The 14,173-nt window shown below is 28.4% G+C and overlaps 1 protein-coding gene across 5 annotated transcripts in view; it reads right to left on the bottom strand.

Moving 5' to 3' along the window:
- LOC142321782 (myosin-IIIa-like) overlaps positions 1-14,173 on the bottom strand; it is a 361,639-nt gene that overhangs the window by 39,088 nt on the left and 308,378 nt on the right. For all 5 annotated transcript variants that reach the window (XM_075360160.1, XM_075360163.1, XM_075360158.1 and 2 more), the window contains exons 14-18: positions 13,488-13,632; positions 12,676-12,826; positions 9,922-10,187; positions 6,762-7,039; positions 2,633-2,798 (exon numbers count right to left, since the gene is read on the bottom strand). In XM_075360160.1, the coding sequence (XP_075216275.1) occupies positions 2,633-2,798; positions 6,762-7,039; positions 9,922-10,187; positions 12,676-12,826; positions 13,488-13,632 (1,006 nt within the window). The remainder of the gene's footprint in view (positions 1-2,632; positions 2,799-6,761; positions 7,040-9,921; positions 10,188-12,675; positions 12,827-13,487; positions 13,633-14,173) is intronic.

Here is a 14,173-nt window from a genome sequence, read left to right as displayed (position 1 = left end):
ACTTTACTAAACCCTATATGTAAGATGAAAAAAAAAATTTTTAGATGAGAATGGATCTTTTGTTTCGCATTCATCTACAATGGAATATGTGTGGACACATAGGAATGCTACGCTAATTTTCATAGGAATGCTTTTAGTGTATATGATTTCAGTTAGGACTCAAACTTTATCAGACAGTAAACATGCAATTCTGCAAGTTTAATTGGGAAATCAGCAGTAAAGAAGAGAACCTTATAGTACTGAGCAAGTCTACGGAGGGAAGGCGGATGGTGGGTGGTAACTGGGAGGAGAGTGGGTGGTTAGTAGGAGGAGGCTGAGAGTATTTTTGGTGGCATGTGTGTGGAAGACCTAAACAAATTTAAGACATTCATTGTACACGTTATTGATAATGAGAGTAAAACACACGATCAAACATGTGTGAATCAAGCACATGAAATAGTTGATAATGTACACAATTTTATGAAAAAAGAACTTATAAAGTTAGCAAAATCATAAGATGACAAACATTTAATACGCATTCAAAAATGTGAAGAAAGAACCGCTGAAGCTGCAGCTTGTGGAATTTCAAAATTGCAAATTCAAAAACTTTGTAAAGAGAAGCAGGATCTTTTAAAATCTAAATCACAGTTGTGCTGTTCAGCAAAAAGTATAAAAAAGGTTCAAAACCAGTTAGTGAATAAGACAGTTTTGATCAAGGCATTGTATATGCTGAACAGTTAACGAGTTTCACACAGAAAATGATGAACTGCCTATATTAAACTATGCGATGTACTTCAGAAGAGTATTCAATTTAAAGGTTCTAGAACTACACTAGCAGCTATCCTGAAAAAGTTAGGCTTTGTGGTGTAAAACTGATAATAACAGAAAACATTAGATTGAGAAAGAAGAAATTCGGTGTAAGAGGAAGAGTTAGGCTTTGTGGTGTAAAGAAAATTCTTCGACTGTTTATTTGGACAAATTGTATATTTTAACATCCTGTTTGAGTACAAAATCATGGTTGGATGTTAGTGGTGCAGGAACAAATGTCCCGATTAAATGTGATCGGATAATCATAATCCATTCTGGATGATAAATAGGGTTCACTCCGATTGCATTGTTAAATTGTAAAATAAGTTCAAATGCAAGTTCACATATTAAGTTATAGATTTACTATCTTGCCCATTAGCTGACTTCTGTGATTTAACTATCGGTAAACTGTAGTGTACTGTTATTCATATAACTGATATAAAACAAAGTTTGTCATCAACTACAACTAGAAAAATGTGTTTCACTTAACTTCACGAATCTCTGAATAATGCTTACTTAAGTAGTTCACACTCTTTCACTTTTTATTGAGATAAGAACTAAAGGTTATGTTATTGTAGGAAATATCATTAAATACATTACTTTGTGGAGTAAAAGTTTCAATTCCTTTCTTACACTTTATATGCAATAACAAGTCTGACATCTTGTTGTTATGCTAACGTATGCATTGACTTTTATGGACTTTTGGCCATAACATTTTAAAAATCAAGCAGCTTCTGTGTGTTTAGTTTAGGTGGTCTTTCACATTGATCAGCATCCTCAACAGAGGCTGTTGCCTGAAATGTTTTGATAAGAGTTCGAACTACAGTGCAATGAGGAACAGGAGCATTTTGAAACTTTTCAGAAAACTTATGCTTTAATAAGTCTGTATACTTGTCACATTCACGAAAGAGGTGTTCAATGAGAAAAATGCGTTCCTTTAACGAAAGAACTATTACGTTTCTCGCAAATATTGATTCCAAAAGACGAAGCGAAATGAAGCACATTCAATCAAAATTCAACAACTACGTCTTAATTCATTACTGAGTAAGGCCCAACAAACCCACAGGACAACTAATCAAACGCCGAAAATACAAAACTCACCACATAATTCTAAAGCACACTGCACAGCGACTTTCTGAATGCTTGTAATTGTAAAATAATGCTTGTGAAAAAATGCTTAACCAATGTGAAAAACTTGCCTTATCAAAAAATTTAACTAATATATTTATGAGATAATTCTTCGAGGCCACAGTGATTAAACAAACTGCAACACTAAGTTACGACTGTCAAAAATAATTTCAAATTTCTCAGCCCAATCCATTAGAACAGCTACAAAAGTAGAGTTATGTATTCAATCGTGTACAATGCATATGAAGAAATAAAAGCTTGCTTGCATGAGGCAGACAGTCACTGTGCAGGGTATTATATCTTTTCTCGTAGCATTAGGGTCATTCAATTCTGCAATACAGTGTATTTAACTATTTTCAGAAATAGCAAAATTTCTTTCCACATTTAGAATGTATTATCATTTTAGCGTACTTATAAATATTTCTTACTGTATACAGTACAAAAACAAGTAGTTTTATTCTTGTATTAATAAATTACAATTTGTATTTACTAATTCTGCCTAGTATCAGTATCTTTATTTACTTTTAACTAACTGATTAATCTATGGATTATTAGCAACAATTGAAATGTATGTTGAGTAATAGGCATTCATTTTTAAACATATTTTAATCTTTTTGCTATTTTACTTTTAATGGTTATAATATAGTCAATAAATTTAAGTTTACAGTATAAGTTAATTAATCAGATTATTTTTAAATGTTTCTTTTGCAATGCATACCTGATCTTCATATAATTTAGCAAGATACTCAACATGATAATATTTAAGAAAAACTTTAGTCTTGCCAAGCGCCCAGCCATCCATTTTAAGCCTCACTAACAGTAGTCTGCAGTTATCCCTTGATGCAACTACTCTCTCATCATAACCAAATGCCAGAAAACAATACCTAAGCAGAAAAAAATTAAGATAAAACCATTTTTCTGTTTATATTTCTCTTCAGTTTTAATATAGTTAATTCAACATAAATACATTTAAAGTAGTGAATTATATAAATATTTCAGATAATTGTGTATGTGTATAAATATAATTAATATAAATGAAAAGAATTAAAATTAAATATTCAGTAACTGATTATAAGAATTCAGAATTGAGAGGAGGAAGAAAGCTGAAATTTTTCTGTTAACTGATCAGTTTTCAAGAATTAAAAAAAAGTCATTAGCATCAGCAAATACAGCATTCAGTAAATTCAGCAGTTCTTGATAATTGCATTTTACAACTTGTAATAGCTTGGTTGCTTTATTATTTTATTATACTTGAATACTCTTCCATTAACATTTTATTTGATATATACCTTTTCTGTTAATATATCAAAAGAAACTTTTACTTTTTATAATATGATTACAATTTTATAATGTAAGATACTGTTCTTCACTATGATTTATTAAGTTTTCTTAAGATTTAGTTAAATAGAATTAAACATAGAGTTACAATAAGATGAAAGTGTTTAGTAACTATGCTGTTTACTTATTTTACATTGGTTAATCAGGTAATCATGCTTTCATTTTTTTTTTTAATTATCAGTCGTTTGTTTGACAGTTATGATGCTTGATGCACTTCTCCACTTTTCTTTGGAGGAATTTATCACAAACTTCATCTTTAATTATGTTATCTTTTATGTATGTCTTTAATTATGAGAAAGCAATTAAGAGCTGTTAACAAACATTGCAATCAGTTAGTAAGAATCTTATTTCAATAACAGAAAACACTTAAGATAAGAAAGGTGAGGTTAGGATATAACTTTTGGAAATTCTAATAACAGAACTAGGTATTTCATAGAGTTCAATCTCAGATCATGCTTTACTTTTTATTTACATTAATACAATAGGAAGCAGTTTAATTCAGGGTACAACTACCATGTGTACATACAGATGATATAACAATCATCTTTTCCAAATAAAGATTTACATTTCCTCACTACAAACAAAATATGAAATAAATATGACAATTATAAATACCACAATTAATATGAAATAAAGAAAAAAAAGTTTGTATATCTCAGAAAAAAAAATAAGGCACAAATTATGCATATTAATTAATAAGTATACTTATACAGTAAATGAAAATGCTAGTTGTAAATTTCTTGAAGTTACACTGTTGATAACTTATTTATTCCATGATAAAAGTGGAATAAATATATTGATGATTTATGTGGTAAAGTAGCATCTGGTTTATGTACTTGAAGAGAAATTGCTATGCAAGGCTGAATAATAAAAAAATAAATTAAAAAGTTTATCATGATCAAAGATATAGAATTATTTGTGAGTTATTTCTTCATGTTCTGATTTAAAAAGAATCCAGAAAGATGTAATTAGAATTCTTAAATATGAAAAAAAATCATAATCACATAAGACAGGCTTTTTTATCATTGACTAAGTTTGAAGTTTGAATTTACATGAAAAACATTTTCTGTTATGTATATAAAATTAGCCTTAAAAAAGAATGAGTGTATATGGGATCATAACTAAAAATACAACAAAAATATTCATAAAGAATAACATGATTTAAGACTGATTCAAAAAACAATATATGGAGGTAAGTTAATATAAAATTTTACAAACATAATAAAACAAATTATAAAGATAGAAAATCATTCAAAAGATCATTAGACATTTTTGATTAACTGGTAATATGTTCTATTCAATTGATGTATTCTTTTTTCATTAAACTAAGTTTATATTACACATACATTAATAATACTAGTGATACTGCATATCAGTTGTACATTTCTTTTTTACTTTACTATGCTTCTTAGAAAACTCCAGGATTTACTTGAAAAAATTTGTTACATTTCAAAATGGACTATTAAATTATTAATTCTTTTTATAAGATTCTAACAAAACTTTCTCTTCTCCAATACATCTTAAAAAGTTTCATTCTAACCATTGTCAATCTATCTAATTTTAAATGATTACCTATTTTTATAAACTCTTTTTTGTTTTTTCATAAGTATTTTTCTGCTTTCAGACTTTTCTATGATTCATGTTTTACTATAAACTTTTCTATAATGCTGTATAAATAAATTTTTTTATTGCATAAAAATATATTTAAGAAGTTTCTATTAAATTCCTAAATAAAGTATTTTAACAAACTTCTTTTAATTTTTTTTATGTTCGGATATGAGAAGTAGTTGGAAGTTAACGATGCACAACTAATAAAAATACAAGGGATTTTTTTTCCAGAATCGGTAGTATTACATGTCAGATAAGAGGTTATTTTCATGGTAGGTACAGTTTAGCAAGCCTCATTTAAAGCAAAATTGTGGTCGCAGTATATATTTAAAGTGCTATCTAAGTTAAAGGTATCATCTATAATTTGATTCCCTGGCTGAAATAAAAAACTACTGCTAAAATTATCATGATCTTTTTGCGTTTATGATGACAATATTATGAATAAGCATAAATACCTGGCAAAATGGTAAGGTAAACTTAAAAGAGAAAAAAGGTGTTCATGATAAAAAAGGTGAAAGGCAAACCATTATCATTAATATTGTCATTCAGAAACTACAGAAAATTTTAGTTGACTGGGGATTAATAACTTCTAAATTTTTATAAATAATTTTTAAAAGTATCAGGAACTGTTATTTATGAAACCACTATGGAAAAGTTGCATTAGGTTATTGAAAACTGTACCTGCATTGGGTACCAAATAAGCTAATAGATGATCACCAAAAAATTTAGCAACTACGATGCAAATGTATTATGGGGGAAAAGTGAAGATTTCCTGGACTGCATTGTAACAAATAAAGTGTGTGGGCATGTCTGTAGAGCTTTCTTTTTCCCATTTAGCCTCTGGTAATTACCGTTCAGATAATATTTCAGAGGATGATTGAGAATGATATATATGAGTGTAAATGAAGTGTAGTCTTGTACAATCTCAGTTCGACCATTATGTCGAACTGATATGTGTGGTTAATTAAAACCTAACCACCAAAGAACATCGGTATCCACGATCTAGTATTCAAATCTGTGTAAAAATAACTGACTTTACTAGGACTTGAATGCTGGATCTCGACTTCCAAATCAGTTGATTTGGAAGTCGACTTCACACATTCACCACTAGACCAACCCGGTGGGTTAATATCTATAGACTTGAAACAATCGATTATCACAGTAATAGTGGGCTTCTTATCAACTTTCTATAAAACTGTTGTTTATTCTGAGAGACTGAACAAACTATGCCAGGCAATGTAAAACAAACAGTAAGGAACGTTGAAGTGAGAATCTGCCTTTCTCTTTTTCTGTTTAGTCTCTGTAACCACCATAAGGTATCACTTCAGAGGATAAATGAGGATGATATGTATGATTGAAAATGAAGTGTAGTCTTGTACAGTCTCAGGTCGACCATTCCCGAGATGTGTGGTTAACTGAAACACAACCACGAAAGAACACTGGTGTCCACGATCTAGTATTCAAATCCATAAAAAAGTAACTGCCATGACTAAGATTTGAACCTTAGAACTCTCGATTTCGAAAACAGCTGATTTGCTATGAAAAGTTAACCACTACATCAGCTCGGTGGGTTGAGAACTCTGCCTACTATATTACCATATAGTAGGTATATATGAGTATTACCATACTCATATGTTGCTTGCTTGCATCATACAGAAGTTGATGCAGACCTTCAAATGTAAGTTTAATCCTTTACCTTGTACCAGGTGACTATAATTTCTGTATGAATTTGAAAGAATATCTGGTGGGAAGAAATTTTCATGAATAAAGCAAATATGACAAATAGATTTTCAGATAAAAACAGGAAAATGAATGCACAGCAAAAGAATTATCAAAGACATAAGCATAGATAAAATATGAGTAAAAGCAGTATAAATTTAATTAATAATTTATTTACTAACCTTTTTAGAAATTCAGCAAAAGGAATACGATGTGAGAATCCATGTTGTCTAATTCGTATTGTTTCAAGAACACCTGTGTATCGGAGCTGACGAACAACTTTTGCAGGATCAAACAATCGTGGCATGCGAGAATCATTTGGTTTGACACAGCGAACAAACTGGGGAGACCCACAAACCATTTTTTGAAGAAGTTCCATTAATGAATAACGAAAATATGTTGCAGCAGTTTGTTGTGCTCTTGACTGTGACTGCAGAGCCATTACACTTGCGCAACGATCCTGTTGAACAATCAACACACACATATATATATATATATATTAAATATTTTTATTTTAAATATGTATATATTGTTTTATCAATATTTTTATTCACTAAATTCTAATATAATATATATAATTTTTATTTAATTTAAAATATTTTGTAATTCTAGCTAGGAACATTAAACAAAGGCAGTATGTGAAGACAAAAAAAGAAACAGCTTGAAATTCAGTATTTGTCCATATGAAAATTGGTTATTTTAGTTAACATTAGTTAAAAGATAAAATATAGAACAATATGAAACAGGAATTTTGTGAAATGGACTGTAGATAAAGGAGTGAGTCAACATATTTAAAGTAAACAATGTTTGAGATTAATGAAATTAAATAATCATGTAAAGTCATTAATTTGATCAACCCATATTAAAGATTAATGATTTAACTTATTCAGTAATAAATGAAGCTGAGAATTGTTATAAAGTACAGCATCCTCTGGCTAACTGAGAGCTTATACCCTAATTAAGTTCTGAGGCAGTATTATATCAAGGAGGTAAAAAATATAACCTTTATACAAAACTAATCAATTCTATCTTTTTAATTTGAATGCTCTCTCCTAAATCATTATTAAATAAAAACAAAACTAGGTATTAAAAAAAACAGTTGAGAACTTTGATGATCAACATGATGAAATGTATGCTTGTAGAAAATGCTCACTTAATCATGACTTACTTTCTCAGTACTTAGAAATTTGTAATTCTTTTAAGACTTTAATCAATCCTCTTCTCAGTGATATTACAAATGACACTATCATTAATAGTGCTTGTACTAAATTGGTCGGAAGGCATAACTGATCAGTGTTTTGTTTACTATGTTTATTATTATTTTTTAAGTTCTGTTTGTAAACTTTATTGTTCAAGAGTTCATGATCTTTATATGATACATGTTAAATTTGTATCACTTGGTTGCAACCATAACATGAAAATTATCTTCTATGCAGTGATTTACAAAGGTTGATTTTTGTGGTTACATCAGTAGGTGAATGTAAATCTGATCTACCCAAATATAGTATGATTTTGGCACAGCTAATTTTCTGTCTTTACATTTATTAATAATTTGCTTATAAAATAAATATTAAAATTCTAATTTACGGATATCATTCCCATCCACCACCACTCCACTCACAGATATTTTGCAAGTTAATACCAATACAGAACATGTTATCCCTGGGCCATCCAGAGTCATCCCATATTTTGCAACTGGTATCCTGAAATATGCAGGGCATCCAAAGGATATTTTAAAATATCAAGGGTTATCTAAATTTTATCTTGAATATCCTGAAATACGTGGAATGTTCTTCTGATTTGTTGCATTCTTCCAGGATAAGTGGATTATCTGTATGACATTCTGCAAATCCTAGGAAAAATAGTAGAATTTTTAAATTCTTTTACATAAAATAGCAATGAGAATAACATGAATGTTAAATAATATGCCTGTGTGATTTATAAACCTGTACCTTTAAATCACAATTTTAGTAATATGTAAACAGTTTGAAATAAAGTTTTTACTATTTATGATAAATGTTCAGTTTTTCTTATTGGTTAACAGGGTAAATGGTTTGTGTTATGATTTAATGAAGTGTCAATCATTTAAAATTTTCAGTCCTGATTCATCCATCATATCCATATAAATGTATAGCTGTTGTCAGCATTCCCGCCAAAACAAGGTAACAAATCAACTATTGCCAAAGTAGCTGCTGCATTATACTGGGTCTGTCTTACTTCCTTTCTTGAGTGAGGTTACCTTTAGAGTGTAATTATTTTTCTTGTTTTGGATTTATTTTTCAGTTGTCTATTAATTCTTACACTATCAACAGATTATTATAAATTACTGAAATATATTATTTAATGATTTTATTTTAATAATTTTATAATTCATATGACAGTTAAAGTACTTCTATAATCTACAGTAATATAATCCAAAAATATAACATAACCTACATACATACTTAATAGAATTAACATTTTGTTTATGGAGTACAAAAATCACATTCTTTGAAGTAGATCCATAAGTAAATATATGGGGATATTCCAATTAGATCCCAGGTGATGCTCTTAAGATGTTCTAGGAATCATAAATATTAGATATAAAAAATGTTCCATACATATCCTTTGATATTAGCAAGACTAGACTTTTTTTTTATTTTCTATGGATGATTTCACGATATCCTGCGTACCCTACTAAGGGATCCATCAAGTATCCTGAAGATAGATGTCGTTTATGCACTGTGGGTATATCTACTTACTTTCAGCAACTATTTCTGTTAATCTAAATTAAATATTATACTTTTCTTTAGTGATAAGATGTTCTTTATCTTAGTAAAGTACAGAATATTTTTTTTTTTAAATTCAGTATCTCGAAAAGAACAGCTTTTTCTTTGCTTTCATGGTTAAGCTACAAATTAATTAAATTTTTTGTTAACAGTTGGGAGTGTGATGCACTTTTCTCTAAAACATAACACTCAGCTCTTTTCAATTCATACTATTTTCAGCCAATAAACTTTAAAACTCTTACTTAAAATAGAAACAAAAATCACATAATTAAACTTTTTTTTTTACTGGGAGTTATATTAATGTCTGCTTTCTACATGCTGTAAACTATTATAATCCTTTTAGTATCTTCATTCTTATATTACAAATTGTTTACGATTTTTTTTTTTTTTTGAGAAAAAACTGAAGTTGAGGTCATATATTTAAATTTAGTTGTTAATTAATTACAGGTAACATTTTATTATCGACCAGATGGATTAATTTTAATAGTACATATAATTTCTACTAAAAATATATACAATAAATAATATATTTGGTTATTACACAAAATGAAAATAAAAACCAAATTTCACTTACGTTTGATCCTTTACTAGAAGAAACTGGATTAGCAGAATATAAGTTACCAGTTTTTGTAATAGGGCACTGAAATAGATAACGTACTGCATCAACTTGAGATGCTCTCAAAAGCTGTATTACTTCTGGGGCAAGAAAATGTCGGTTCTTATCTAAAAATCCTTCAGCTTGGTATACTACTCTTCCAGCAAAATGATGAATAGCGAAACAAAGAGCATTTGATTTTGGTCGCACGTAAAGTTTACTTTTTATGTTACTATGAAATTTGTCTGAAACATACCAAACAAAAGGTTGAAAAATAAGTACTGTAATAAATATCAAGAATAAACTAATTATGATACTAAATTATAACATTACATTTATTCAATCTATATCAATGGTTCTGTGAGTATTTGAGAAGAAAGGAATCCTGGGTATTAATTAACAAACATGAAAATTTAAGAGGTTCAATGGAAATGGAAGTGTTACAAGCAGTTACTGGAAGAACATCAGGGAAAAGTAAAGAGTGCCATAAGGAGTGATAAATAGGAACACTAGAATGAATCAAATATTTTAATTAAAATAATTAAATATTTAACTGAATTAAATAATAATCAGCAATTAAACTTGATCATTAGGTTGAGTTAGTTGGTATATACTGATGTCAAAAGAAATAGGAAAGCAAAAGTGTCGGGAACAACAGAAAATAAGACCATTAGCATCCCTTTGGAAGAATTGGAAAGATCAAATTCAGGAAAATATTTAAAAAAAAAGGGAAGAGAAAGATGAAGCATAAAGGATATTTGTTAAAACAGACAAATTTGATAAAGGAATATGTCATATGATAAAGAAAGAAGAAAGTTTCTTTCACTTCTAAATTATCTTTAAAATAATAAGAAACTTTCATTTTGGTACCATTGACTTATAATGTATAATTAGTGAGAAAATAAATACAAGAGTTTTGATTATCTGAGCTACTGATATTAACATTCTGTTTCACTTCATAATTTCAGATGACTTTTGAACAGTATATTGATCAAAAGTAATTTTTTTTGGGTTAAAATGTTTCTGTTTTCAAAAGTTGTGTTTATTATTATTAACAAACTACATGAAATGATGTTATATGTTTTAGAATTTAAGTGAACTATTATTAATTGTTAACTTTTCTATAATATATTTTTTTTAGTTAATTACTATTCAAAGGTTAAAAACACAAACTACGTGACATTTGGTTTCTTATGCTCTATCTTAATCAGCAAAAACTGGTTACAGATTGTTTTAAAAATTACATTGACTTTTATATTTATTACCCAGTAAAAAATTGCAACAACATGTAGTGAACTGTACCTATCATTCTTAACTTTGGTAGTCTAGAGAAACTAGTTCAGTGAATATCACTTTGGCTCGAATGATCATTTCCAGGATGCTATTCCCCGAGACATTCCAAGTGTTACAGAAGCATCTGTTTGTAAGGGTTTAATATCAGTAATAGTAGTAGTTTACTATCTTATCAAGGACCCTAAGGAATTAAAAAACCATGTAGAATTCTAATTCAGCGTGTTCATAACTCAAAAATGGACAAATAACTTCATAACTCAAAACAACTCAAAGTGGACAACCTAAAATCCTACACTTGTAAGTTTGTTGTTCTTGGCAAGGTAGATATTTTGCTAAGCTTGTACTAAACAAGGTTAAAATGTATAGATCATGTGACTTGTTCCCCCTCCTTGCTCTCTCTCTCTCTCTCTCTGTGTGTGTGTCTGTGTCTGTGTCTGTGTCTGTGTCTGTGTCTGTGTGTGTGTGTGTGGTTTCATTGCAGAACAACAAGCAACCATTCGTTTTCACAAGCCCAGTTATGTTTATTGTAGAACTTTTAAACATTTGGTTTTACTTTGAATGACAGAATGTTTTATAGATATTTTCCTAATAATGCAGAACCAAATAGAATCTGCTTAGTTTTATGTATAATTAAATTACTCTCGTCATTAAGTTAATATACTTTGTTTTACATGTGGGTTGTGCGAGCATGAATACCCAGTACTATGTTTTGATGAAATTATCAGTCTTTTTTAATTTTATTTCAACAAAAACATGTAAAAAATTTATTTCTCTTATTAAAATTTATAATTTTAGTTTGAAATCAAGTTGGAATTTATTTTAAATTGCATAATTGACAATTTCTACTCAACAGGAAATAAAAACAGACAACATTTTCTAAATATTTTTTTATAAAAAGAAAGTTTGGTAGAATAAGATCATAGTGCTCAATTCTGTTATTAGTTGAGCTTTTAATTACTATTAGGTCATTTGTCTTCTCTATTAAAAACAAAATCTTATTTATCAAATTTATACTTTTTTTAATCAATCATGTGCCTTTCTCCATATCATCTAAAACTTATGCTTAGGTTATATCCTTTTGGTTCATATAGGTTACGGATATCACTGTTAAGGGAAAATACTAAAATTGTGAGGTGGAGTAGTGATTTTTAATATAATGCGTCCAATGCCTTGCATAGTATATTCTACAAATAAAATTTCTTCCTTACATGATGTTGGAAAAATTCTGTTACAACTATTTACTTTGTGGGATGTTATTATAATACAAGCACACCAAACTCAAAATATTAAAATAAACTATTACAGACACCTTACTTATTCTACTAAACAAATAAATTCCTACAACTTAATAAAAAAAAAAAAAAAAAAAATATTATATCTGTTACATAAGTAACAGATATTCTCTGTAATATATATCTTGAAATTAAAATAAAAACATACCAATTAGAGAGCGATCATTTGATCGTGGAAATCTACTTTCTTCATCAAGCAAAGCAAGTAATCCCATTGGGCGAGATAATAGCATGTCCAAAACAGGCCTGTTATCAGTAAACTCAACTAAATCAACTGGTATACCTTCTGCCATATATTCCTGTAAATGAGAAAATAAATATATTTTTTAAACAGAAAATAAAAAACTAAAAGAATTACTAATATTATTATAATTACACTACATTATAACAGAAAAATCTTTCTCATTTTGTGATTGAAGCAAAATTAAACAATAAAATGTATCAGTTTTCTTTATTTCTGCATATTTACCCAAAACGTTTGTGAAAATTTAATTACTGTATGAATAAAATAACAATATAAAATGTTAATTTTTTTTTAATTGAAAATACAGAATGATGTTAAACAAATATTATGTCTTTGGAAAGCAAACATCAGTTATCAAAACCTTGGAGATATATTAATATCTTTTTTTAAAGTCATAAAATACCACTGCTTTTGCTTTTAATTTGCATACAGGAAAAATTAATAAAAAGGTAATGAAGGAAAATTTAAGGTGTAATATAATAATCAAACAGATAAAATGAGCAATTAAGATTTACTAATAATAAGTAGATAACTGATCAGCATTGACTTATTTCTATGTGTTCAAAAAAATGCTAGTTAGTAAGGTTCAATTAATGGAATTGAACTTGACCTAGAAGCCAGTGTTTTAATCTTTAAATTGACTGGTCAGATAGTTAACTTTTAAAATTTAATTTAATATTTTATTAATTTTGATGAACATAATTAATAAATATTACCTGTTGTTCCCATGTGAAAATATGTTGATTAAAATAATACTGAATCTGTTCATTAGCAATGTTTATACAAAGCTGCTCAAAAGAATTGCGAGCAAAATTTTCAAAGCCAAATATATCCAGTAGTCCAATAACCAGTGGTTCACCTCTAAAATCATAACATTAAACAAAATAATAAAGATAAACCTGTTAAAAATAATTTAATTGATTAATCAATGAATTATGAGCCATAATAAAAAATAACAGACATAACAAAATAATAATTGAGGCAAAAATCTTTTAGCATCTCATACATTTGTTATATAGGACTTACCATCAAACTACCCTTACATTGAGTCATCTCAGATTAAAAGATTAGGTATAAAACCAAGACCAGATCTGTCAAATATTTAAAACCCTATAACTCAAATGTGGATAAGCTGACCACTAGGCCTGGTTTATTGGAAGTGTGTTATTGGAATTCATAAATAAAAATGATCCTAGCTATTTTAATTATCCATGTGATGATAATAAATAGTTGGATTGTATTTCAAAAAGCAAGTAATTTTAAAATGATTTGTAAACATATTCAAGAAATATTGTTGTAATTCAGAGATATAAAAGCTTAATTGGACACATTAACATTCTGGGTGTATTTGAAGTAGTTAGGTTTGATAGTGGCATTTTATTGATTGAACATACACAAATGA

This window comes from Lycorma delicatula, chromosome 3 (assembly GCF_047948215.1).
Source record: "Lycorma delicatula isolate Av1 chromosome 3, ASM4794821v1, whole genome shotgun sequence".
Lineage (NCBI taxonomy): Eukaryota > Metazoa > Arthropoda > Insecta > Hemiptera > Fulgoridae > Lycorma > Lycorma delicatula.
Note: the sequence above shows the minus strand (reverse complement) of the source record. Positions and strands in the feature narration are given on the sequence as shown.